General features: G+C 38.5%; 2 protein-coding genes across 2 annotated transcripts; both read right to left on the bottom strand.

Annotated features, from left to right (window-relative positions):
- Positions 1-617: 617 nt before the first annotated feature.
- Positions 618-17,493, bottom strand: slc17a8 (solute carrier family 17 member 8). The gene is made up of 12 exons (XM_020657662.2): positions 16,972-17,493; positions 15,126-15,381; positions 14,370-14,488; positions 12,218-12,332; positions 11,847-11,934; positions 10,191-10,277; positions 8,424-8,566; positions 8,151-8,300; positions 7,898-8,030; positions 5,299-5,409; positions 4,717-4,844; positions 618-3,844 (listed from the first exon to the last, which is right to left on the bottom strand). The coding sequence occupies exons 1-12, from the start codon at positions 17,067-17,069 to the stop codon at positions 3,497-3,499; spliced, it is 1,776 nt and encodes a 591-aa protein (XP_020513318.2). The 5' UTR covers positions 17,070-17,493; the 3' UTR covers positions 618-3,496.
- A 1,611-nt stretch (positions 17,494-19,104) lies between these two features.
- c1qtnf13 (C1q and TNF related 13) lies at positions 19,105-22,808 on the bottom strand. Its single transcript, XM_065956719.1, has 2 exons — positions 22,690-22,808; positions 19,105-20,783 (listed from the first exon to the last, which is right to left on the bottom strand). Exons 1-2 carry the CDS (start codon positions 22,718-22,720, stop codon positions 19,711-19,713), a joined length of 1,104 nt encoding a protein of 367 aa, XP_065812791.1. The 5' UTR covers positions 22,721-22,808; the 3' UTR covers positions 19,105-19,710.
- Between the last annotated feature and the right edge of the window lie 2,647 nt (positions 22,809-25,455).

Here is a 25,455-nt window from a genome sequence, read left to right as displayed (position 1 = left end):
ATTTAAAGTCCAAATTCAAGGCAATAACATAAACAGGCAGTACGACGCACAAAGAGACATGAGAAGAAACATTAAACTGTGTCTGGTATGAAATGCATCATGTTGATCATTAAAAGAGCTGCAGAGGTAGAACAACTCATTTATTTATTTTGAAGTAGCAATGCCCTTATGACAATGGAACCACCATTTTTATCCACAAGAAAAAACCTTTATTGTCTTTAAAGCCTGGCTCACGCTGTGAGATCGTTTCCCCGACTGTATAAAAGTCAGGGTGTCATGTCAGCTCACACTGTACGACTGAATCGTTTACGACGCCCGACCAGACCTTGAGATCGACGTGCTCACACTGTACGAGCCGATTGTCGGGCACGGCCGGAGAGCTCACACTGTACGAGTGAAATCGAGACGGAGCGTTGACAATTGTTAATAAAGTTTCATTTAAAGAAGTAGGAAGAAGGAAGTGGAAGTTGTTGTAGGATATAGAAAAGTTGATACAATCGTAGATATATGGAGACAAGTTTCAGAAAAGTGCTGCACTGATGATCTGTACCGGGTTGCGTCCTGCCGCTGGTCGCCATGACTACAGTCCTCCCTTCTCTGATTATATTGTAGTCACACACAACTTCTGCCGGACCCTTTCATGATGTAATCGTTAAGATTTTAAATTCTAAATATCAAACATGTTTGAAATAAATCGGGGCGTCCCCGACGATCGCCGGGCAGATCGGGGACGTTAAGATTGGATCTTTGGACCGCTCACTCTACGAGATAATCTGAACAGATAATCGGGTCTGAGCAGCCTCGAGTCGGGAGAGACCCTGAGACTGTCGGGAAGAAGAAGAAGAATCAGAGCTCAAATCGGCCCGGTTATCCTGCAGAGTGAGCCAGGCTTTAAAGATGGAATGAGCTTATATTGTTTTCAAGCATTCATGTTCTCCAGGAGATTAGGCCGACTAACTTTGGTGAAATTCCAACTTTAGCCCTCCATTCAGGCTGATGTTTAAACTCAAGTTGACAGACGCAGGACGAACTGAAACAATAGAAACAGTCCAGATATCCATGTGCAGGCTTTTTGGCTGGAATGAATCAATATTGGCATGTTTAAAGACTGAACTAAGAAGTTAAACAATGGGAAACTTCAAAACTGCCAAAGATCTCTTTTTAAATACTTAGTTACCACGACGCAATAATTCAGAACTTGAAAACTCTCCAATGATTTTATGTCTCAATACAGAATAGAAATGTATTTTAATGTATGTCATTCTTTTTCTTTTTCTTTTTAAGTCTTTGTTTTGTCTCTTTTTTATGTTGTTGTTGTTTTTTGTTTTGTTTTATACTGTCAATGTAATGTCTATATGTTTGTCTTTTTTTGTGTGTGTGTATTACTCTGTTACTAAATGAAAATGCAAATAAAAAATATTGGTTAAAGTCTTTCTCTGTGATTTTTCACACTTAAATATAAATCAAGTCTATCCTCTGAAAATAACTCTGTGAGTCATGACTGTCTACAATGGGTGTAACACCCGAGTCCCACTGTCTGTGATGTTTTCAGAGTTTTCAGAGTCCTATCTTCACTTTGTTTACATCGCCCGGACGGCCGGCTGACTCCTCCCCTCGTGTATAAAAGTTGTTTAATTGAGGGACTAGAGAAAAGAAGAATAACATACTGTACTCACTGCTTAACTGTGTTTCTAGATCACGCTCATTTCAGGTAAATTTACATGCAGTGTGAAGATACCAGCATAATAAAGATCGCTAGCATTAGCATGCTAACACAACAATGCAGCGCCAGTTGTTTTGGTTTCATGCTGGAGCTCAAGGGCGACACCTGCTGGATCAAAAAATCACATATAAAGACTTTTTAAAAAAGAAAAGTAATGTATTGACCTTCAATGTGTTCATGTAAAGTGCTGATAAAATCAACGGTCTCTCAAACAACAACATGTAATTGAATATAGAAAATCAATGAATTTCCTCCTACGTGATAAACAGTGAGAGAGAAAATGTCCCATCGTGGTTTTATGATTACAATATAACATTACAAACTGGGTCTCTATTCATGAACCATTGAGAATTTGAAGAGGGGGAAAAAGATGAACACAAATATATAGTTACACTAAAAACCATGATGGAGAAACATCAGCTCTGAAATCCATCCTGTCCCGACATGAAGCTGAACGGAGTGTGTCACAGGAGTGTGTTAGAGGACGAGCGGCTCAGAGTGCTATCGTTTAGCAACAGCAAATACATACAAGCAAAAAGGAAAAAACCAACACCAGGCTCATTACATTAACACTGTGGTCTGTTCTTAACCCCGTTATTACATTCTACAAGCATAACCACTTTTCACGTTGCATAGCTGACACTATACATATCAAAAACTGTTCACAAGGTGCAAAGTAAGCTTCTTAACGTTCAGTCAACATGTTGCTTGCGATGGTTCATTAATGTTGTTTCGGCTGTTTGGTTAGCATCATGAGATGAACACTGGTCTACAGTATGTGTCAGTGTACTGTACGGTACATTTCTGCTCAAATCATTCATGCATTGATGTTTTTTTTTTCTTTTAAATGTTCTGTTTCCTCTTTGATTTCTCGCTGACTGTACATCACACGTATACTGGAGTATAGAGCACCACAGGAATGAGTCCTAAAACCAGGAAGTAAGTTAGCATGTTAGCGCCATGGGGTCTAACGTCTAAAAGCCAACGGGGATTTTGAATGTGTTTGTGGTTAGACTCCTGAAATAAGGTCTGTGGTTAACACAAGCTGAAGAGATGTTGGTGTTTTGTTAGAGCACATAAACTATGTTAGGTAATACCTCCACTTGTGAAGTTTGAAGTTTTTACTCGTCTTTAAAAAGGCGGTTGCTAACAAGCGGCTAAATGTGACTACAGTGGTTGTCGGGGACATTAAAGGTCATCACGCCGGACACAGAGGGCGGGAACTCTCTCACTAGTCGGAGATGTCTCCTGTAGGTTTAATCTTTAGGTTCAGGTGAATATTATGTTAGTAAACTATTTATTAAGCTACGTGGATTAGTTTATCGGAGATCGTCTGAAGCGTAACGCTAGTGACGTCACAATCATCCCACCGTGGTGTAGTTAGCTTGTAGCATAACGTTAGCTTTTTACTTCTGTCGGCCGCATTAACGCTTCAAACATCATAAAAATGGCGTTCATCTGTGAAGATTATCCTGCTGAACAAAACGCCTACGCTTCAGAAACGTGTTTAACACAGAGATTGTTTTCTGCAATGATCCAAAATCCAATGAAAACATCCCAGAGGAGGATTCTGGTTAGACCCCATGGAGATGATACTTCAGGGTTGGCCTACAAAAATACTTCATATGGTTTGTTCTCTATATGTTATAAAACTGTAATAGAGCTATTATGAGGTACAGCATCTCTGTCTGTTTTTGACATAGGTGTGAAATAAACGATTAGCCTTCACTGAACTTTAAGGTTTTTAAAAGTCCTCTTGGCCCTGAAGGCATCTCACTGGTATCCGTCCTGGAAGTCCCCGTTCCTGAAATGTTCCTCCTCCTCCTCCTCCTCCTGCTGCTGCTGCACGGCGGCCCCTCGTTTCTTTGTCCAGCCTTGTTTGCGCCCGGATGAATTGTCAGTGGTTCCATAGCTCCTCTTGGGAGCGATCACGTTGTCAGTGTTCAGCTCGGACTCTTCAGCCAGCTCGTCCTCATCCATGATGCCGCGTTTATCCTCGCTGGTGCTCTCGGGATCGGCCCACTCCTGCTGCTCTCCAGAGGCAAAGATGGCGTAGAAGATGACCCCCGTGTAATGCACCATGGACGCAATGATAAAGACGTGCTGCCACTCCAGACGCGTCTGTGGAGAGATGGATTGAGTCGTTGAATTTCTGGCATATGAAGCAGACTCACAGAGGTTTTGATAACATACCGCTGACGCAAAGCTGAAAAAAAGCAACGGCCTTACACCTGCAACAAATATGACCCTCATACCTGACAGAACTCATCCATCTCTCGACTGGGCGTTAACACGTTCCTCAAGACCTTTACTGTTCAATGTTCCTCGAGTCAGATCAGAAAATCTGCTTTTTCTTATTCTGCACCGGACTCTTGGAACAACATACAGCACCTTCTTGAGGGAAATGAACTTTGACCTTTTGGACATTTTAGAAACCTGATTTTAAGCCTCCTGACCTGTTTGTAACTGTTTCACATAAGTGTGTTTATTCATTGCAGTTTTGTACTCGCTTAATCATCTTAGTCCATTTCAGCCTTTTGTAGTCTGATTTTAACGGTCTTGTTTGATCTGTCTCCTGTTTTTCTTTTTCATTTAATGTCTGTTTTCTAATTATTTCTGTAATGACTCGATGTTGTTGTAAATGAGGGTTGCCCCCCCAATGATCTTTCAAGTATAAATAAAGGTTGAACGACATGCATTATACATTTCACAGGGCTATCTATTATTTAAACCAGACACTGATTATTGTAAGATCACACGCAGAGATTCAGTGTTTTATCAGAAAAGCAAACATATCTCCTGTGATGTCAACGCAATAATGATTAATAATTAAAAAAAGAGCAAGTCAACAGAGTATGGGATGGCTGAAGGACATAAGCAATAATCCTCGATAACAGCATGTGAGCAAAATATTGTCAAACTGGTAAAACAACTTATCAAATATGTATTTGAATGTAACAGTTACCGCAGTGTGAAAATCCAGTTTGTCATACCTTGTTTTTAGTCAGGGCTCCAACAATCAACGGACACACCATCCCAGAGAGCGTTCCCACTCCGTTTGAGATTCCCATCAGGATGCTGGCGTAACGAGGAGCGATATCCAGATGATTGACATTGAAACCTGAACACACCATACACACCAGAGTTTCACACGAGTAATGTGACATCATTATAAAACACATCATCTTTTCTTTTTTTTATTGCATTTTAATATTTTATAAAAAGTGAGCAGATCCAAACACACTTCTCTTTTTTGTTTCCTTGACAACAGTCTATAAAATATTCAGGAGAATTGTCAGTATGAGCACTTGGCAGGCTAATGCATACTATACTACATCACACCCAAAGGAAAAGTAGACTCTGCATACTCGTTTCATAACAAATCTTTAAAATCCAAAAAGGCTCGAGAACAAAGAAAGGGGATATCGGAGCATTTTGACTATTAATATGACTCGAGTTTTTGCACCAAACCTAGATGGTTTAGGGCACCAGTTAGTTCAACTGACAGCCTCAAATCACAGAGAAAACACACGTTTCTTTGTGCAGGGGTTTTTTGGATGCAGGGGTTGTTATACCTGAAATGGCGAATCCACTGAATCCTACAGCCAGAACCAGGAAGGAGATGGCGACGCCCCGAGTGTGAGAAAACCCGACCACCAGCAGCAGGGTTGCCTCCATCCCAAACCCTGTGAGGATACAGAAAAGGAGAGAACGAGTTGGAAAAAATGAGTTATTAACAACCACAAATTGGAAAATTGTTGCTACAACATTTGAGTTGAACACATTGTATGTAGAATGGTAGATGGACCTGAGCTTTTTATTCTTACTCTTCTGACTGCTCTTAGTGTTTTTACACCACAGGTCACACTCACCCGTTCACACCACATTCACACAGTGATGCAAGAGGCTGCAATGTAACTATGTAAAGTATCCATCAGTGTAAACTCATCCCATTCACAGGTTGGATTGCATCTATACACCCAGGATCAGAACATGGATCGTTTTTTATTGCCAAGTACATTTATACATACAAAGACATACACACTTTGTGTTTTGTTGCAAAGGACTAAATAAAAAGCAGTAAGAAGAATTAAATAGACTCACTAACATACAGTAAATATAAGATGTTGTGCTTGCATATTTAAGAGGATTTAATACATAACCTCATTGACTTCCAGCGCTTTTTAAACTTCTAGGAAGCATTTACCATTTTACACACATTCATACACTCATCAAGTACCATTAAAGGCCACTAATCAGCTCATTGTTCACACACATTCAAACACCCCGCGAGCCCCTGAGTCCGAGATGCCTTCCAAAAAAACCTTGTGTACAAATTCAAAACCATTTAAAATTGTGTATTTGTATTTTTTATAATTGTGTAATTACCTATTGTTGTAAAAAGAAATACAACAAAGTAGTTCCATTTCCAATAAAGTAATATCATGTCATGTCACATGTTTGTTTGATATATATTAACATGCTGCTCTTTACACATAAAGATGAACACACCTGTGAGTCTGTTTGTTAGGTTTTGTGTTTCCAATCAGTGCAAAACTCTTTACATGGGAATGTTCTGCTGCTAGCCTTTCTTTCAATTAGTGCGTGGCTGTGCACTACATTGGGACTATGGGGCTCCCCATTCTCTGCACCCTTTTTTTAGGGGTCGCCAGCTGAACGTTTTGGGAACCCCTGCACTAGTCGAGCCTCTCAACCTATCGAGCCTCACGACGCACCAACACCTCCTTAACAAGAAATCATGAGCCACATTTTCTGAGAATCTTCAGAATGTTTCAACCACTCAGATGTATTTAATGAAAGGTGCAGTTTAAACCTCAGATGCAAGAACATGTGACAGAACAAAGAGATTTTTTCCAGGCACACATTGCGACCCACTGGAAACGGCTCAGTAACCCACTGTTGGGTCCCGACCCACCAGTTGAGAACCATTGCACTAAGCTAAGCCTTCTGTTCCCAGGTACAAATCACAATAGTGTGCTGTTTAAATGTTTGATGTTTAAAATTGGTATCAACATCAAGACTTAAAGCTGATGAACTTGCGCAAAGTTGGAAGGAAGTCTTTTTAACTCTTAAAGAAAATGAAACCGTCCTACAAGTAAGTGAATGCAGCACCAACAACTAATACAGAAAAACAACAAACACTTTATCTAATATTTTCCTCGGTACTTTTAGAATTAAGTCTAGGGTTCCCTCAAGACTCCTTAAAAACCAAAACATATTCCTGAGGCCATTTTAAACTCTTACTGTCAACAACGTAAAAGAAAACTCTCCTGAAGTTTACAGACACGTTCAGCAAATAACACAACACAGCTGACAAACCTTTAAAACCTGTATTTAGGTTCCTTTGACAAAGGAATTTACATAATGGAAAAGATAACTTTTAAAATAAGACTGTAAAATGCAAAATTTCCTTGACAGATGGTTTCCATGGCAACGAGTGACAGAGGATGTTTAGATACAGGTTGGCAAGGGGAAAATGTGGTGATATGTTAATTTATTAAAATATATACTGAATAGGAGATGTATGGAAACACTATTGTGGTTGCAAAAACTGAAATGAAATCATGGTTATGTCATTGGTGATGTGTGTGTGTCACTTTTTTGTTTTGTTCTGTTTTGTTTGTGTGTGTGTGTGTGTGTGTGTGTGTGTGTGTGTGTGTGTGTGTGTGTGTGTGTGGGGGGGGGGTCTTTTTTTATGTGGGTTGCTTTTTTTAGTTGCTTTATTTTTCTCTATTACAAGAAAAAATTGGGCAAACTCAGATATTATTATAACCATTTAGTTTTCTTCTTCTGCATTCTATTATTGTTTTTTATAACATTATAAAATAAAATAAAAAGAATAATGATGTAAGAAACTATGCTCAGATAAATGAACTATGTTTGGATTGCCCAATAAACACAAAGTTGCAAAAAAAATAAAAAAACCTGTAAAGGTAAATTTTCCTTTTGTTACAACAATAACAGCGTTGATCAAGGTAAAGTTAAAGCTGTGTGTCCACAGTACAAATAAGTAATCATTTCCTGATAGTGTGTTCTTGTGTTTTTTTGTGTTTCACCTCTCAAACCCTGAACCTGACGTTCTGCACGCTAGGCAGTGAGTTGCTTCCTGTATCAACATTAACAAACAACCTGTGTCTGTGTCACATGACGTACCTCCACAGTTCATAAGTTTCCTCACATTTGTAGTGGACATGATTTTGTTGGTGCGTAAGAAGTCGGCCAGCTGTCCTCCGATGGGAACCACTATCGTCATCACCATGTGGGGTACAGCAGACAGGAGCCCCACCTGTTGGACGACAGCAACACACACAGGAAGCGTTTATATGAATCACTCCACTGACTTATGAAGACTGTGCTTATAAATATTTGTCATTCTGTGCTGTTTGGGGAATCTCAGGGACCAAACCTTGCTAATAGGAAAGCCAAACACTTCCTCAAAGTATGCCGGCTGGCTGATGAGGAGCAGGTAGAAGGTCCAGCTGCGGCAGAAGTTGGCCACGATGATTGCATAGACGGGCATAGAGGTGAAGAAACGACGCCATGGAGTCTTGAATTTCTGAGACAGAGATATGTGTGTTGGCTTTTAATGCTGTTTGTGTGTAAGGATTTTTAGTGGGACAGGAGAACAAAAAAAAAGATTTCAAGATCCTGAAACTGGCAGAAGAAAAGTATGACACACCTCAGTCACACTCAACTGGCGCATTGTTTCACCAATGGTGGTCTCAATGTACGTCCTCTCCTCCTGAGTGATGGTGGGATGAGCAGCAGGACTTCCATACGCCAGCAGGAGCCACAGGATGTACCAAAAGATCCCGAAAACACCTTTCACAACAACAACAACAACAACAACATCACTTTCCTTTGTAGATACTCTTCTAAATGTATAATAAGTAATCGAGCTTTGTAAGATGTAACAGAGCAGTTTAAGGGGAATGGGTGGACTAAATAAAGCACGGCTGACCTTCTCTGGACCACCAAAAAAAAATTCATTATGAAAATGAAATGAAGCAGGTGTGAGGCACGGAGCCCAGACAGGAAAATGCTAATTTACATCAATAAATCATGAGATCATATCACAGCACAACCAGAGTAGATTTTTATTAAAGAACACTCGGTGAAGTGTGAATCTAACGCTGGTGTTAATCGTTTTTTTATCAAATCTAAAGCAGGTCAGATAACACATCATGTGCGAGGCATACAAAGTACAAATCCTGGATAAAGAAAAGCACTTCGCGTGATGCCAAACTGACACCAAGTGTTTCTAATTACCCAACACCTGAGAACTATTTTTTTGCAGGATATGAAACAGACTTGAATTAATATTGATGCCTCTTAATGATCCACAAACAAGACTATAGTTATTTTTTTCACGCTTGTAACCACTGGCAGCAGAAACAGCCTTTGTTGACATTTTTTCCATGGCTTTGTTACCCTAACCCTAAGAAACCAAAATGAAATATTCCAACGGACAACACTACTTACACATGGACGTACAGGACAAGGTCAGGAAAGAGATAATAAATACCAATTTGTCAACAGTGGGGGCGCCAAAGTCAACAAAAAACAACATTTCCGCACAGAAGCTTTAAAGATAAAGTCAGTGGCTTTTCCCAAATAGACCTATAAAAAAGTTGTGCCGCTCAATCATCACTTGTGGGGTGATGCAGGATGTGTCTGGCGAAGGAGCAGGGGGGGATTTCCCCAAGTCAACGACAGCGGCAGGTGAGTTTAGGATGTGGATACAATTCAGTGATTGGACGTGATTCAAACCGGCAAATATTACACTCCCTCTCCCCCCACTACGCTCTGCCAATGAAAGGCGTCTGATCCAACCTTCACAACAGGGTCCTAAGTCTCTGACTAGACTCTTCTCCTCTGTCGCCCCCCGGTGGTGGAATGAACTTCCAAACTCCATGTGATCTGCAGAGTCCCTCTGCACCTTTAAGAAAAAGCTAAAGAGCCAGCTCTTTCATGAATACCTACTAACTTAATGATGATGGTCTCCATATTATTGATGATGATGATGGTAATGACGATGGTTTTTGTTTGATAACGACGACTTATAAGATGGTTTCTATACTGATTAGAGCTCTCAAGAACTGCCCTCAATGTTGTGCTTTGCCTCTGGTCACTTCCTGTCAGCACCTGTGTGTCCAATCAGACTCAAAGCTGATCGTTTGCTCTTACTCACATTGTTCCCTTTTTTCTAGATCCTTGCTTGTGTTGTTCTTACTCTCTGATGTACGTCGCTTTGGAGAAAAGAGTCTGCTCAGTGAATTGTAGAATTGTAGAATATTGCGGACACGGACGTTAACGGGATAGAGGAAAAAATATAATCATCTTTAAACTTTATCTTAAACTTTTGTATTCTGTCTCTGTCTTAACACCGCTGTCTTTGTTTTTTCTTTGTGTGAGTCACAGCAGCATTGTCAAACATGAGTCTTACCATAGATGTAGAAGACTGAAGACCATCCAACATACTGAACAAGCACTCCAGCTAATGGCATGGCGATCACTGCTCCTGCATATGAACCTGGAAACAACAGATTTTAATGTCAAGGTATAAACTTCTATATCAGCAGAAACATCCAAGCCAAGGCATGATTTAATAAGAATCCAATAAATAATTGAGATGGCACAAAAATGTCTTTTTTTATATATTTACCTGAACATAAAACAACAGCGTATGGTGCAAATGCATCTTAATAAAAAACACATCCTGGAAACACATTAGTATCAGTGAGTAACACAGTCAATGAATCTTTGGCTCAGAGTGTTTTTAATATAATGGCACAGATTTATGAACTCTGTTGTTTTGAATAGAGCGGGGAGCACGAGAGAGCTTTTTGGACAGTCAGCAATATGATACTTCATTTAGGTGAATAGAGGCAGAGTACACAGGTGAGCCCCGTCCATTTACAGACAATGTCAAGAGGGTTTTGATGCATGGGTTGTCATGGTACCAGTTTAAAGTGCGACCTGGATATTTCAATTTCAGCAGGGGGGCTACAGTGGAGTAAATCTGCAAAGCAAAATCCTCCCTCTCATGTCAATGAAATGACCATTCCTGTTATGCAGACTCTATCCTCACATATCTTTCTGTTGTGGAGTTCATTAGGTGTTTTGCAACACATTTTAACCATAGAGCAACAGGGACAGAGCAACAGCTGGCTGGGAGTGAAGCCAAAAGACTGCCCCTGCTGACAGGCTGCAGTATGGTCATAAACACCACCTCCTCCATGTTAACACATAGAAATGGGTCAACAAGACTCTGACTTGATAGTTATCATCAGGCTGTTTCATGTACAAGTGTAAATTTTGAGTAGTTTTGCTTTTATAGGTTAGGCCAGTGCTTCCAAAAGTGTGGACTGCGGCCCCCTGGTGGGCCGTGTGGGTACTGCAGGTGGGCCGAGAAAAGCCCTCCACCAATTTTAAAAATAAAAGAAATATCACAATAATGATGATTCACCATGAGTTAACCCTTTAAGTGATTAGTAAGACGTGTCATGACTATTCATGGACATAATGTTTACTAAACCTTTGTGTCTATCTCTCCATAATATCATGTTGTCATGTCCAATGATTGACCCTGACTGAAAGTTATAGATGTAGTCATAACTTTTATTAACGGGCCCCGGAGTGATTTTGTATTTCAAAGCGGGCCGCGGCAGTCTGAAGTTTGGGAAAGGCTGGGTTAGGCTATTTGATGCATATAAGGTCAACTATAAGGTCATGAACAATAGTTATGTTTGTCAAATGTGTTAGTAATGTAGAGGAGGAAAGGTGCGAGAAAACATAAAGAACAACTAACAATTCATTGAAGTTTCCAAAACTGTGAGTATGTCTGCTCCAAACGGACTCATGAATGTGTCTGCACCGACCTGAAGGATCTTTGACCTTTAACCGCTAGTGACTGGGCTAGCTTTGATGAGCGGAAGTGGCCTTCAACGCAGATCAATGCACGTCTTCATTCTAAAGTACGTTTGTGATAGCGCCCGTGGGTTTTGGGGGTTTGTCTTCAATTTTGTGCAACGGAAGGAGACAAGAGATGCGCTGTCCATATTACTATACAGTACTATAGGACACATGGGGAATCGCTCACCACAGAAAGATGTCGTGGCCAGTCGACTCCGTTCAAGAGGTGGCGCCCATTTGGACCACATCCCATGGCATGCTGGGTAGGTGACACCCTATAAGGGACGGGGTGTGAAATATGTCATTGGTCAAAGCTTTAAAGGAATGTTTTGACATTTAGCTTTCCTTTTGAGAGTGACATGAGAATATTGAGATTGATTGAAGTGAAATGTTGTGCTTAGTCGAGCCAAAAAACAAAAAGCTATCCTTTTCTTCCAGCTAGGCAAACAAGACAGCAAACAGACTACAGGTGTTAGCTTAACATGTTTTAGACATGAGAGCACTTTAATCTAATGATAGAAACAAAGCAGGATTACTAAACAGAGGAGTCACCATTACCTCCACAAGGCCCTGCAGGATGCGGACAAACATGACGCAGCCGTAGTGCACCCTGGCTGCTGAAGGAATGAACATGTTGAGCACTGATGTCAGGAAAATGGCCGCCCCAAATACCCTGCAATCATACAGAAATGTCAACATGTTGCCTGCAGTGCAGAAAGGTTACTCCACCTGTATCTCTAAAAGAAAAGTGATTCAACATCAGGAGAACATTTTTTAGACTTTCAAGCAACAATATGTAGAAAGTTGGTTTGGTGAGCTTCGGTGTCCATCGAAGGTCTCGTCTGTTACGCCTCGCTCGACCAGCACAGGAAACGTGACGTTGTGAGAAATAGATTTTGTGTCTTCATTTTTAATCAATGTTTGATAAATTGCTTTTTTTTTTCCAAGTTTCACTTTTACTTATATTTTAATTATCAAAATAATAATCACACTGTGGACTTGTTATTTTGATATCTTTACATCCCTCTCTCTTTTTCTGTCATCTTCCTCTTCCTCTTAGCCACATCCATTATTATTATCATATCAAACTGTACAGAGAGGTGCTAACTTTTACAAACTGAAGGTTTGTGTGTGAACTAGTGCCGTAAAGCTGTACGCACTTCACTTTGCACTTCTCTCAAGAAGACCTCGGGCCAGCTGCCAAAGTTACATAGTGCAGTAAACGGGCGGTGCAGCGCACAGTGGACATAGGGGAGACGTTATTCTACCTGCTGAAAGGTATTGTGCTTTTAAATCAACCCTTTGAAAGTATTATTTTTAGGGAAGAAAAGTGACTTTAAAATCCCACAGTTTGACTCCAGTAATTCAAATGAACCCAGAGTGTTTTTGTTAGATATATCATAATGTAAATATATCAGAGATGTGATTCAGTTTGACATGGAGAGTAAAGTTACTGCTAATAAACAAACAAGACTATTTACTTGTAATTAAATGGAGAGTTCTTGACTGGGACAATCCTTATTTCTCTTTAGTCTTTACAAATCTTTTAAGAAAGTTTCCCCAATAAATTTAAAGCAAATTTTGAGCTTTGGCTTGTTTGTCAGTCCAGAAAGAAACAGGTAAGACACAAACTGCAGATCATCAGAGTCTAAAGTGTTGATTTCTAACATGAGCAGGGAGTGTGTGTTCAGCATCAGTCACATCTCACGCCTCTGTCTTTCATATACTGAGATAAAGACATCCTATTCAGTCAGTCCACAACTTTCTGCTTCATCACCACCCTGCCGCTCAGCTCCCCCCCCCTTCCCCCCTTCCCCCCTTCCCTCTCTCTTTCCAAAACAGTGTGTAAGTGACACTTGTAATATTCCAGTGGCTGGTGTTTCAGAAAGAAATCAGAGGCAGGATCTTTCATTATTAACTCTGTCAGTGGCGTGTCCTCTTTTCCTGTGAGGCTTTTATTACAGGACCGCTATCTGCTCCATCAGCACCGCTCGGCACACCGTACAGCTTTAACCCCTTCAAGCACACACACAGTGAGGAGGATCTAAAACCATCGAAGAATCCTCGTCTTTCTGAGACCTTTCTTGTGTATGTTGTCGTTGAATATATCTAAATTCACACAAAAAACTAGATCTCTGCACACCTCACTAAAAGACTAAAAGACTCCAGGTGTCATTTTTACCAAGTGCAGTCCACATGTTAAACAACAATTAGCTATCTGTTGCTCTTTTTGCACTTGAATTGCACATTTGCACACCTCCACTTTGCACTTTAATAACTTGAATTTCCATTCTGGTACGTGCTCTTGACTGATTTTATTGCGCTGTTTTTATTTAGTTTTATATTTTTACTGTGTTGTCTGATTTTTTAAATTCTTTTTGGTTTATGTTTCATGTTGATGTTGTCCTTGTGTTTCTAGTCTTCTGTGTGCTTCTGTTGCAATGCAAATTTCCCCTTGTGGGACAGTAAAAAATCTGGAATCTGAATCACATGTAACATCACACCTTTTTATGCTCCTTCATAGACCTGAGTCTGCACTTGTGATATATTTATTATTGATTGATTTCTGTGTGTGTAACGTTGAGGAAACAGAATCCAAAGTATCATCGTGATAATGATTTTCTGATTCATGTTTGAGAAACGACAACATATTCCATAAATAATGGCACAAAAACATGAGGATAGAAGGATGAATAGACGGAAGTGTCACCTGTTGGCTGACAGCTTGTTGGAGATGAAACCGCCGGGGATTTGAGTGACAATGTATCCCCAGAAAAAGGAGCCGTGGATCAGCCCCACTGTCTCTGGGTCCCAGTTAAACTGAGCTTTCTAACAATGCAAGGCAGAAAAATACAAGCATCACAGATACATCACTATAGAGGTGTCTGAAATTATCATTTTACATCATGATTTAGTCAAACATTCAAAAAAAAAAACTCCTGAGATTTCTTTAAAGTCTTTCTATGTGATTTTTAACACTTAAATGTAGAAATCAAGAATATCCTCTGAAAATAACTCTGTGAGTCATGACTGTCTACAATGGGTGTAACACCCGAGTCCCACTGTCTGTGATGTTTTCAGAGTTTTCAGAGTCCTATCTTCACTTTGTTTACATCGCCGGGACGGCCGGCTGACTCCTCCCCTCGTGTATAAAAGTTGTTTAATTGAGGGACTAGAGAAAAGAAGAATAACATACTGTACTCACTGCTTAACTGTGTTTCTAGATCACGCTCATTTCAGGTAAATTTACATGCAGTGTGAAGATACCAGCATAATAAAGATCGCTAGCATTAGCATGCTAACACAACAATGCAGCGCCAGTTGTTTTGGTTTCATGCTGGTGCTCAAGGGCGACATCTGCTGGATCAAAACATCACATATAAAGACTTTAAAGAAAGAAAAAAAAGACACATTATGCAAAATCCCCCCCCAAAAAGTCAACATCCTATCTGCTTAATTCAGATACCTGAAGCACAGGAGTTCCATTGATGTACACCGTGTTGTTGTTCACCATCTCCACGATGGCCACGCCGAGGTTGCAGCGGATGCCAAAGGAGATGCAGAAGCCCAGCCCGCTGAGGATGGCGATGATGTAGCGTTTGGGTAGTCCTCCACAGCTGCAGTCCAGCAGCGGGGGAGCGTGTTGAGTTGACGCCACCGGACGCCCATCCTCCGTCAGTTCAATGTTGTCCTCGGCTTCTACATTGCTACCATCTATTTTCCTGTGAAGCAAACAGAAGAGGGCGGATGAAAAAATTAATGCATTTATATATATTTTTAATTTTTTATCTCACATTTATATAAAAAGGTGATATTTAAAATCTTGACTTGGCTGTAGGCTACAAACAAACATATCCAGGATTATTTTATTTCCAATATTCTCATGATAATCATTTCAGGATCTCATAACTTTTGTCTGTAACGCAAAAAAATTGTGGCAACAGAAACAGCGTAGTGACATGAGTCTGTCTGCACTCGTACTGAGGGCAGGAGGTGAAGCCAAGACCAAGAAGGTCACAGCAGCACTGAAGTTATCAGGTTGCTTTCAGGTGCATTACACCACTCTGTACACCTGTTCCACAACCCCCCCTCCCCCACCTTCTCCAACCAAAAGGCCTTCATCTGCCTTCAGCATCTATTCCACAGTTATCATCAAGCATGACTCCACGAAGCTGCTGCTTTCAAACACTTTACTTTTCTTTTGTTTCAAGCAGAGTTTTGAGAGAATCCGATGTTATAATGTACATCTCTTCCACATCTAAACCACGGAGGCTACAGCTGATCATGCTGATCCGCTAATCAGCTCCTTTCTGGCCAGGATATGAAACCAGGACAATGTCAAACCCATGTTATAATGTTTAAGATATGATCAGTCTATAATCTGAAATCAAGATTATTACATCATTCTTTCAAAGAGCAATACTGGAGCTGGTCACTCAGTAAATGATTCTCCATACAGCTGCTTCAAAACGATGCTGCATTCAAATGTCAATGCTATCCAGCAAGAATCACAAAGGTGTAAGTAACAGCATGATATTTATTAAATAAAAAAAGTACTGTTCATGATAGTGTCTTTAGCTTCACATGCTGGTTTGTAAAATGGAGCTTTTTTCACATTGCATTGATCAGTTAATTATTCTTTATGTATATTGTGAAATCTTCTAAAGTCATTTCAGGACACCAAAACCACAACATAAACAAAAAGAGTCCTTACACATGGACATTTCAAATCCATGTTTCAAAAAAGGTGAATTATTTTTTCTTTTAAGAAATATGAAATTGGTGTGTTTGGGCGGCACACAAAATCTGAGTGTGCCTGTCTGGCTTTCACATGATATATAGAGTACAAGATTCAAATATAACAAATAGCAGAGACGTATAAGCGTTTGATAATTGCTCTTAAAAAATTATTAATAGAAAACTTGTTCATAATGTAAGTCATTGCATTCTTATTTAACACGACTGGAGGATATGCAGATTGATTCATTTTACAGGAAATTGCCTACTTAGTGCTTTATCTCTATAAATGACAGCAACCCACACACACACACATATCCCTATGGGAAATACGTATCAGATATGAAATATGTATAAATGTCTTAAAATATAAATCTGTGATTACATCACTGGCAATGTCTGGTAATCACTTGAATCAAATATTTATTTATCATTAGGATCTGTGGGAACACATTGGGCTTCCCATCCCCTCTTATCGACTGTGAAGTATTTCTCTTTGTATTGATAACGGGTGAGAAACTGCTTTCATGCAAATCTGTGGAGTGTGGATCGAACACGCTTTCAGACTCTCTCACCTTTGCAGTTTTCCCATAGAGTCCCCAACGGTGTTCTTCACTTCCTCCTTCCCAGGCTTCAGCACCTGTTCTCTCAAACCTGCTAACCCAAAAGGCATGTTTGTTTTCTCTCGAACCCTTTTTATCTCAAATGGTGTCTTATAGCTCACCAACACACTTTGTTGGTGAGAAAGGCAAAAAAAAAAAAAAAAAAAGAATCCACTAGGAGCTTTTCATCATCCTTCCTGAGTTTTGGGACTCCGGGAGGGGTGCCGCAGGGTCCCTCAGACTGTTTGTCTTTTCTCTCTGCAGAGAAGTGGATTCTGAGAAGATGTAGAGGTATTCTTCAACGTTCAAAGCACCATGCAGCCAGAGCCTTTGAAGCTGGTGTTATCTCCAACAGATCCAGTTTTTTTGGGGGGGAAAGGAATGATGAATAAGGATGAGAGCAAAATGAAAGTGTAGAATCCAGGGGGTTCAGTCAGGCATTGTGAGCACCCTGAACTGAATGCACAGCTTAGATCTCCTCTTCATCATCATCCATTCCTAGTGAGGAAGAGACAGTGTAGCTGGTGTTGTAAAAAAAACCCAGCCCCTCGCTTTACAAATCATCATCATCATCATCATCATCATCATCATCTCCACAGCGCCCGCCCCCTTCAGCTAGGTCGGTCTATCTGATAGCAGCCCAGAGGAGCAACAATTAAAATATGCATGAGCTTGACAAGTTGCATTGAGGAGAAACAGGAATAGCTCGGCTTGCTGTGGTAGAAAAGTGGAGTGTTTGATACCTAAGACTGTGACTTTATGTTCCAGGTTTAAATCATCATCGTGTGTGTTTTTAACAGTATTTGTATTTATGAGTTAATGGCAGATATCAAACGTTTTGTCAGAGAGTTAAATAATTCATGGCTTGAGCACCAATCCCATATCTCTTAGCATCATCTGATTCCCTGCATTTATTTTTCGGCCAGCAGAGGGAAACTAAGTGAATTTTTTAGTCTAAACAGTAATCTGTATCTTAGCCTTGAAACACGCTCTATGGCAATATTGCTTATATACGCTCCATCAATAAACAGCGGGCTCAATCCTCAGAGGACGCTCTTTCATTGAACGAGGTCTTAACAAGATGAACATCTCCACACCAAACATGAATGGAACTGCATCCTTAATCGTTTGTAGATTGTATGTCAAGAAAATCCAACACATTACTTTATTAGATTAAAATACATTTTGTAATCTTGTGAATTTCTTATTCTTAACAACAATTATTTGTCAGTTGTGATTACATTTGAAGACAACACAATAACACAATTATTCAATTATTCAATTCAACTGATAATACTTTTTGAAAGACTTCATTTATCCAACTTTAACTTATAATGAATAGAAATGGGGTCACTTTGAACACACAGAATTGCAGCCAGAAAGAAAAGATGAGAAGTAAGTAAGTAAAATGTAAGATGTTGTTCACCTTTCAAAAGTAACAAAGTGCTTCACAATAAAAGAATAAAAGGCAAAACAAAGGTCTAAACAAATGGGTCTAGAAGACAGTTCCAATGTTTAAGAGCTAAAACTTAAAAAGTAGTCTCCTCAAGTTTTGAGTCTGGTGAGATGAACGACCAGCGCTCTGATCAGAGGAGCGTCAAGCAGGTGCTCGACCATTTACTGTATTATTATCCTTTTACTACTTTATGCTACTTGTAGAATTTTCTATAAAAGCAACATCACAGATGAGGTTAAGCTTTTTTCAAATAACATTACGTTTCTTATTATATATTATTATTATTATTATTATTATTATATTTTTTGCACATTTACATTTAATCTTTCATATTTAAGACGAGTAATGTTTAGTTAAATCCTGGTTGTTTATATTCCCATTCTTAGTTTTGATATTTTTAGTGTTTATTTACTTTGTATTTAATATTATATTGTGTTTAGATTTTCTAACATTGTGTTTTTTGCTCATATTGTGTGTTTGGATAACCTGCTGCTGTAACAACACAATTTCCCAGTTTGGGATCAATAAAGTCATTCTGTTCTATTCTATTCTATTCTATTATTATCTGCTGATATTTAATACAACAGCGCCCCCTCTTGTTGATTTAGCTGAAGTGAACGTACTTTGTATACAGTGCAACATATCACAAGAATCAATCTCTTTTTAATTCATTAAATGTATGACTTTATTTATTATTTTCCTGAAATGAACATTAAACATAAAACAATACATCTATTTATATATATTTATATATAGGTTTATCCATAACATTCAAGTTTCATAAGCAGGCTATCATCTCTGACATGATTATAAAGTATTTCTAAATCTACTTTTACAGTAAGTAAATGTTAATAAACTATACATCATTTACATCATTTTCCTTACATGCATTACATCTGTTTACATGTAATTGTTTTTTCTAGTTAATGCAGAACATATTAACAGTAACTAACACTAAATCATTCAGTTGTTTATGATGATGTCTTACAGTTATTGCACTTTAAAGACAAAATGACCTCTTTGCATTCTTGGTTGTGTCCATACTTGTCCTCTAGCACCATCTTGTGGTAGAATTTGGCAACAGCTTTGATCCTTACTTCTATTCACTATAATTAAAAGATACTTAACATAAGAATGAGAACAGGTGCAGGATGTGTTCTGCCCCGTTCCCTCTGAAGTAACATACAGATATCTACATTAAACATCACATTGTGTTATCTTTTCTAGACTATCTTTAAAAAAATGAGGTGAAACATTTAGTGGGGCGTTCTGTCCTGAGGGGTGGGAGATGCGAGCGTCGTCTCTTCGGGGTAAACCAGAAAGCCGGAGAAGGTGGTGTACCTCCCTTGGTTGCTGTAGACGGCGTAGCGCTCGTCCTGCTGACTGTACAGCCACACGCTGTCACCGCGCCGGAGAGACAGCAGCAGACTCTGACTCTGCATCTCGCGCCTCTTCGACGTGTCCTCGTCGAACACCATCGCCTGCACCTCGCCCTTCCCGGTCATCAGCTTCACAGAGACGGCCTTGCGAGGGTGCTTCCCGATAGTGAAGGCGAAGAAGTACGCGCCGGGAAAGTGGCAGGTGAAGAGGCCGGAGGTCCTGTTGAAATGTCCCCCGATGTTTACATACTCCACATCGAAGGTCAGAGGTGGCTTGTCCTGCTGCCTGCTGCTCTGACCCAGGAGAGTGGACGTCCGTGCCACAGAGAAAGCAGACCGCGGCTGATCTGAGCTTTGACCTTTGGCCCCAGGGTCGGCCTGAGGGGGGCAGTTTGTGAAGGACGGGCCTAGCGGGGACAGGTGGTTGCTGATGAGGCTGCTTTGGGAAAGGTCTGGGTAGACGAGGTAACCAGAGAAGGTGATGTAGGGCCCTGCGTTGCTGTACAGAGCATACTGAGGACTCTGCTGTAAAAGCAGCCACACAGTGTCCATTTCCTTCAGACTGATCATGACGCTCTGGCTCTGAACTTTCCTTCCTTTCTTGCGGTAGTCGTCGTACGCCATGGCCTGCACCTCCTCTCCGTTCCGCACCAGTATCACAGACAGCATTTTCTTTGGAAACTTCCCCACAGAGAAGGCGAAGTAGTAAGCCCCCGGGATGCGGCAGCGGAAGAGGCCGGTGTCCGGGTTGAAGTCCCCGCCGATGTTGACCGTGAGCCGGCTGAAGGTCACGGCCTTCTGCTTGCCTCCCACCATGCTGTTAGTCTGCGTGGCAGAGAACGCAGAGCGGTAACCTGCCGCCACGGGAGGGGGTTGAGCGGGGGACACCGGTCGAGAGCAGGAGATCATGATGAGTGCACATGCCAGGTAGCAGCATGTGCTCCACTGAGCTAACAGGAAGAAATCAGAAGGAAGTGTGTTATTCACAAACAGCAGATTATAAATGAGTAAAGTGATATCCAAAATGTGGCTGCTGTGCAAAATATAAGTCTTGATTTGAAGTGGTTTGGACCCTAATAGTAGTTAAAGGTCAACTTTTTACCTACTTCATTTAATAAAACATAAAGAAGAAGTTTCAGACAGAAGATGTTAGCTTAAGCACAAAGACAGGAAGCCTAGCTTTAGCTAAAAGAAAACCAAATACAACTACCGGCATCCTCGAAGTACAAAATTAAAAAGTCATAGTTTTCTTTTTGATTTTGTAGAAAAAGAGTTAAACAGAAATGTTTTGCTAAGTGCTTGTGTTCAGATTGTGTTATTGTATGAGCCAGGCTAACTCTTCTCCCGCTCCTTGTTTGTTGCCAAGCTAATCGGCTAAAGGAGTAGCTTCACACTGTACACGGCTCAAGCTAAAGGGAGATCGGGCTTTTTCAGTAAAAGCCCCTAAACTGTGGAACAGCCCCCCTCATCCCATCAGGTCTGCCCCCTCTGTTGACTCTTTTAAGTCCCGTCTCAAGACATACTTTTAGATTTTAGCATTTGAGTCCTCTTGTCCTGAACAGACCGTTTCTTTCAGGTTCCTTTGTTGCTTTCTTTATTTTGTTGCTTTCTTTATTTTGTTGCTTTCTTTATTTTGTTGCTTTCTTTATATATTCTTTCTTTATATATGTATACATATATATCTATATCTATATCTATATCTATATCTATATCTATATAGATATATCTATATTTCTCTCTTGTGGACGTTGTGATCTGAAGTTGTTTTTTTCTTTTTTAATGTATTGTACAGCACTTTTAAATGTGCTTCATAAATAAATATGACTTGACTTGACTGTACAAGGATACAATTAAGAATCTCTTTTTCTTTCAAGGAATTTTAGATTTTTTTTTTTTTACTTTTAACACACAACCTTTATTTTCTCTGACTTTTTTTTGTTGCTAAAATTATAATGTCGTCATAATTTTCAAATGTTCAAATGAACATTTGAAAAACACAAAGTTAGTGTTAAAGCCGATGATGATAAAAGTAAATTGTATGTTTTTTTGATAACGTGATTTGAACCAGACGAGGTTTGTCCCGTCGTTTCTGTAGCCGATATGAAATAAGAAACTCTTGCCAAGACCTGTCAAGAACGATCTTACCACTCAAATCAAACACTCTAATGTGGCTGATATTGTCTGTTCACTCTGTGCACTGAGTCACTGACTGGGATTAGCTACTGGTTCATCTGTTCTTGTGTGTGATGAACAATGGAAAACTTTTGATGGTCGGTGAGGTGGTGTAGAGCAAATTGCTAAAAGATACCTCTACAAAGGGGATGTTAGAGTTACTGTTACGTTGGTCTGACTTGCAGGAAAACCTCTTGGTTTTAGGATGAGGAGAATCTTTTTTTAAGTGTGTTTTTTAACTAAAAAATATTAAAGATAACAAAACATTTAAAATCCCATGAGGTCCAATTTGTCAAAAATGGTGTTTCACTTATTAAGTGTAAACTGTGCACCTGTAAGAACACACACTTGAGTAATAACTAAAGGATCAGATATTACACCTGTTTGTTTCCCTGGTGTCTGTAATAAACATGTCTACAACACACTGATGACAAAGAGCTGTGTTAGGAGATTATTACACTGAGAACAGCTTTATCCAACTCTCACTGAAAGGTCAGAATACATTTTTTTAAATGAAAATTTAGAATTAAGAATCTGCAGAGTTTTTTGAAGCAAATAAAATGTCGACTATTATACACATCCAATACAAAAAAAGATCAAGATCAAACTTGTATTTCTTGCTCCATATGTATAAACACAGAATTCTAGCTCAAATAGAAACCAATTATAGAGTTACACACCAACCTGTTAAGCTATGTCGGGATAGGAATTGCATGCTGGATTTCTTCTTATTCCGTTTTTTGAAAAAGCTTGCTGTTAGTTTGCTGCACTGCTGATGTCTATGTTACATGCCTGACTCCCAAAGAGACAATGCTTTTTGACCACACAGATCTGTCAGGGGGAGGAGCCCCAAACCCTGTCCAATCTAGGCTGTAGCCCCCATTCAGCCTGGAGAGCAAAAAAGAAAAGAAAAGAAAAGAAAAGAAAGAAAAACATGGCAAATAATGCTGTAGCTGTAACAGACGACCTTATTGGTCAACGGGCGTATCAAGTCATCAGTGCTTTGTTTTGTCTACGACCATTGGAGTAGCTTTGAGAACAAGGTATGCCTCTTCAACTTCAGAGAAACTTTTATTTCCCGCCATCAGTCATGATCTTTTAGTCCTGGTAAATCAGCTGATGGGATGCAACATAATGAACTCCAATATTCATATCAACAGGTTGTTTTAGAGCTCTGCTTGTTAGGTCATGTAATTCATGAATCCAATATGCCGCCTTGGAATAAAGAAAGTGCTGAGATTAAACTGACATCCCACCAGCTGTATGAAATGTTGTCATTCTTATTGTTTATGTATTTTTTAAAGATTTATTTTTGTGGCTTTTTGTGCCTTTAATGGAGAGATAGGAGAGTGGACAGAGCTGGAAATCAGGGAGAGAGAGAGAGTGGGGAAAGGAGCCACAGGTGGGATTCGAACCCGGGCCGCCCGCCTGGAGGACCATAGCCTCCATACATTGTTTATGTATTTTTAAATCCTTGTTTTTTCAACTAGCCCTACTACTTATATGTTCCTATATAAACGCTTTAGTGCTGTATGTTAGGTTACCATCTGTATTATTCTTAATTTGGTCAATATATAGTCAAACAAAATCAGACAGACTATAATAAAAGGCCTGCACTGTAGATGACCATTGTCTTGATGCTTTAAATCAAGAATTTGCATTCAAATAATAATAAAAAAGGACAACAAAATGACTAAAAACACAACATGTCTTTAGTATAATTTTACCCAAACAAAATTAGAAGATCAAAATCAATCAATCAATCAAACTTTATTCATACAGCACCTTTCAGACAAATTAAATTGTAGTTCAAAGTGCTTCACAAGAGTGCAGAAAAGTTACTGACAAAAAGTAGTTTATAAAATCACTGAGAGACTAATGCACACCAATAAGAATTAAAATAAAAACATATATATAAAAATTAAATTAAATTAAATTAAATACGACACATAGAAGCAAAATATTTAAAATTGTAGTAGGATAAAAAAGACAATACAGTAATGTTAAGATTTGAATTTATATAAAGCACTTTATAAAAGCCAGACTGAATAAATGAGTTTTCAGACTGCGTTTAAAAATCTCCATATTCTCCTCTCAGATGGAAATTTTACAATAAAAAATATTATTCATTTACTTAGTCTATTATGTATTTACTTAGTCTATTATGTATTTACTTAGTCTGTTATGTATTTACTTAGTCTATTATGTATTTACTTAGTCTGTTATGTATTTACTTAGTCTGTTATGTATTTACTTAGTCTATTATGTATTTACTTAGTCTGTTATGTATTTACTTAGTCTATTATGTATTTACTTAGTCTGTTATGTATTTACTTAGTCTATTATGTATTTACTTAGTCTATTATGTATTTACTTAGACTATTATGTATTTACTTAGTTATTATGTATTTACTTAGTCTATCATGTATTTACTTAGTTATTATGTATTTACTTAGTCTATCATGTATTTACTTAGTTATTATGTATTTACTTAGTCTATTATGTATTTACTTAGTTATTATGTATTTACTTAGTCTATTATGTATTTACTTAGTCTATTATGTATTTATTTAGTCTATTATGTATTTACTTAGTCTATTATGTATTTACTTAGTCTATTATGTATTTATTTAGTCTATTATGTATTTACTTAGTCTATTATGTATTTACTTAGTCTATTATGTATTTACTTAGTCTATCATGTATTTACTTAGTTATTATGTATTTACTTAGTCTATTATGTATTTACTTAGTTATTATGTATTTACTTAGTCTATTATGTATTTATTTAGTCTATTATGTATTTATTTAGTCTATTATGTATTTACTTAGTTATTATGTATTTACTTAGTCTATTATGTATTTACTTAGTTATTATGTATTTACTTAGTCTATTATGTATTTATTTAGTTATTATGTATTTACTTAGTCTATTATGTATTTACTTAGTCTATTATGTATTTACTTAGTCTATCATGTATTTACTTAGTCTATTATGTATTTACTTAGTCTATCATGTATTTACTTAGTTATTATGTATTTACTTAGTCTATTATGTATTTACTTAGTTATTATGTATTTACTTAGTCTATTATGTATTTATTTAGTCTATTATGTATTTATTTAGTCTATTATGTATTTACTTAGTTATTATGTATTTACTTAGTCTATTATGTATTTATTTAGTCTATTATGTATTTACTTAGTCTATTATGTACTTACTTAGTCTATTATGTATTTACTTAGTCTATTATGTATTTACTTAGTCTATTATGTATTTACTTAGTTATTATGTATTTACTTAGTCTATCATGTACTTACTTAGTCTATTATGTATTTACTTAGTCTATTATGTACTTACTTAGTCTATTATGTATTTACTTAGTCTATCATGTACTTACTTAGTCTATTATGTATTTACTTAGTCTATTATGTATTTACTTAGTCTAT

The sequence above is a fragment of the Labrus bergylta genome, chromosome 7, assembly GCF_963930695.1.
Source record: "Labrus bergylta chromosome 7, fLabBer1.1, whole genome shotgun sequence".
In the NCBI taxonomy this organism is placed as follows: Eukaryota; Metazoa; Chordata; class Actinopteri; order Labriformes; family Labridae; genus Labrus; species Labrus bergylta.
The sequence above is the reverse complement of the archived record's forward strand: the minus strand, read 5'-3'. Positions and strand labels throughout refer to the sequence as shown.

Excerpts from the sequence above, each read along its gene's own strand:
- slc17a8 (XM_020657662.2), bottom strand. The coding sequence starts at position 17,069 with ATGCCTTTTGGGTTAGCAGGTTTGAGAGAACAGGTGCTGAAGCCTGGG. Across the intron at positions 8,567-10,190 it reads TTCAGTCTTCTACATCTATG|GTGTTTTCGGGATCTTTTGG; the intron begins GTAAGACTCATG and ends TTGTTGTGAAAG. Across the intron at positions 5,410-7,897 it reads GAAACTTATGAACTGTGGAG|GGTTTGGGATGGAGGCAACC; the intron begins GTACGTCATGTG and ends GTATCCTCACAG.
- c1qtnf13 (XM_065956719.1), bottom strand. The coding sequence starts at position 22,720 with ATGCAATTCCTATCCCGACATAGCTTAACAG. Across the intron at positions 20,784-22,689 it reads ATCCCGACATAGCTTAACAG|CTCAGTGGAGCACATGCTGC; the intron begins GTTGGTGTGTAA and ends TCTTCCTGTTAG.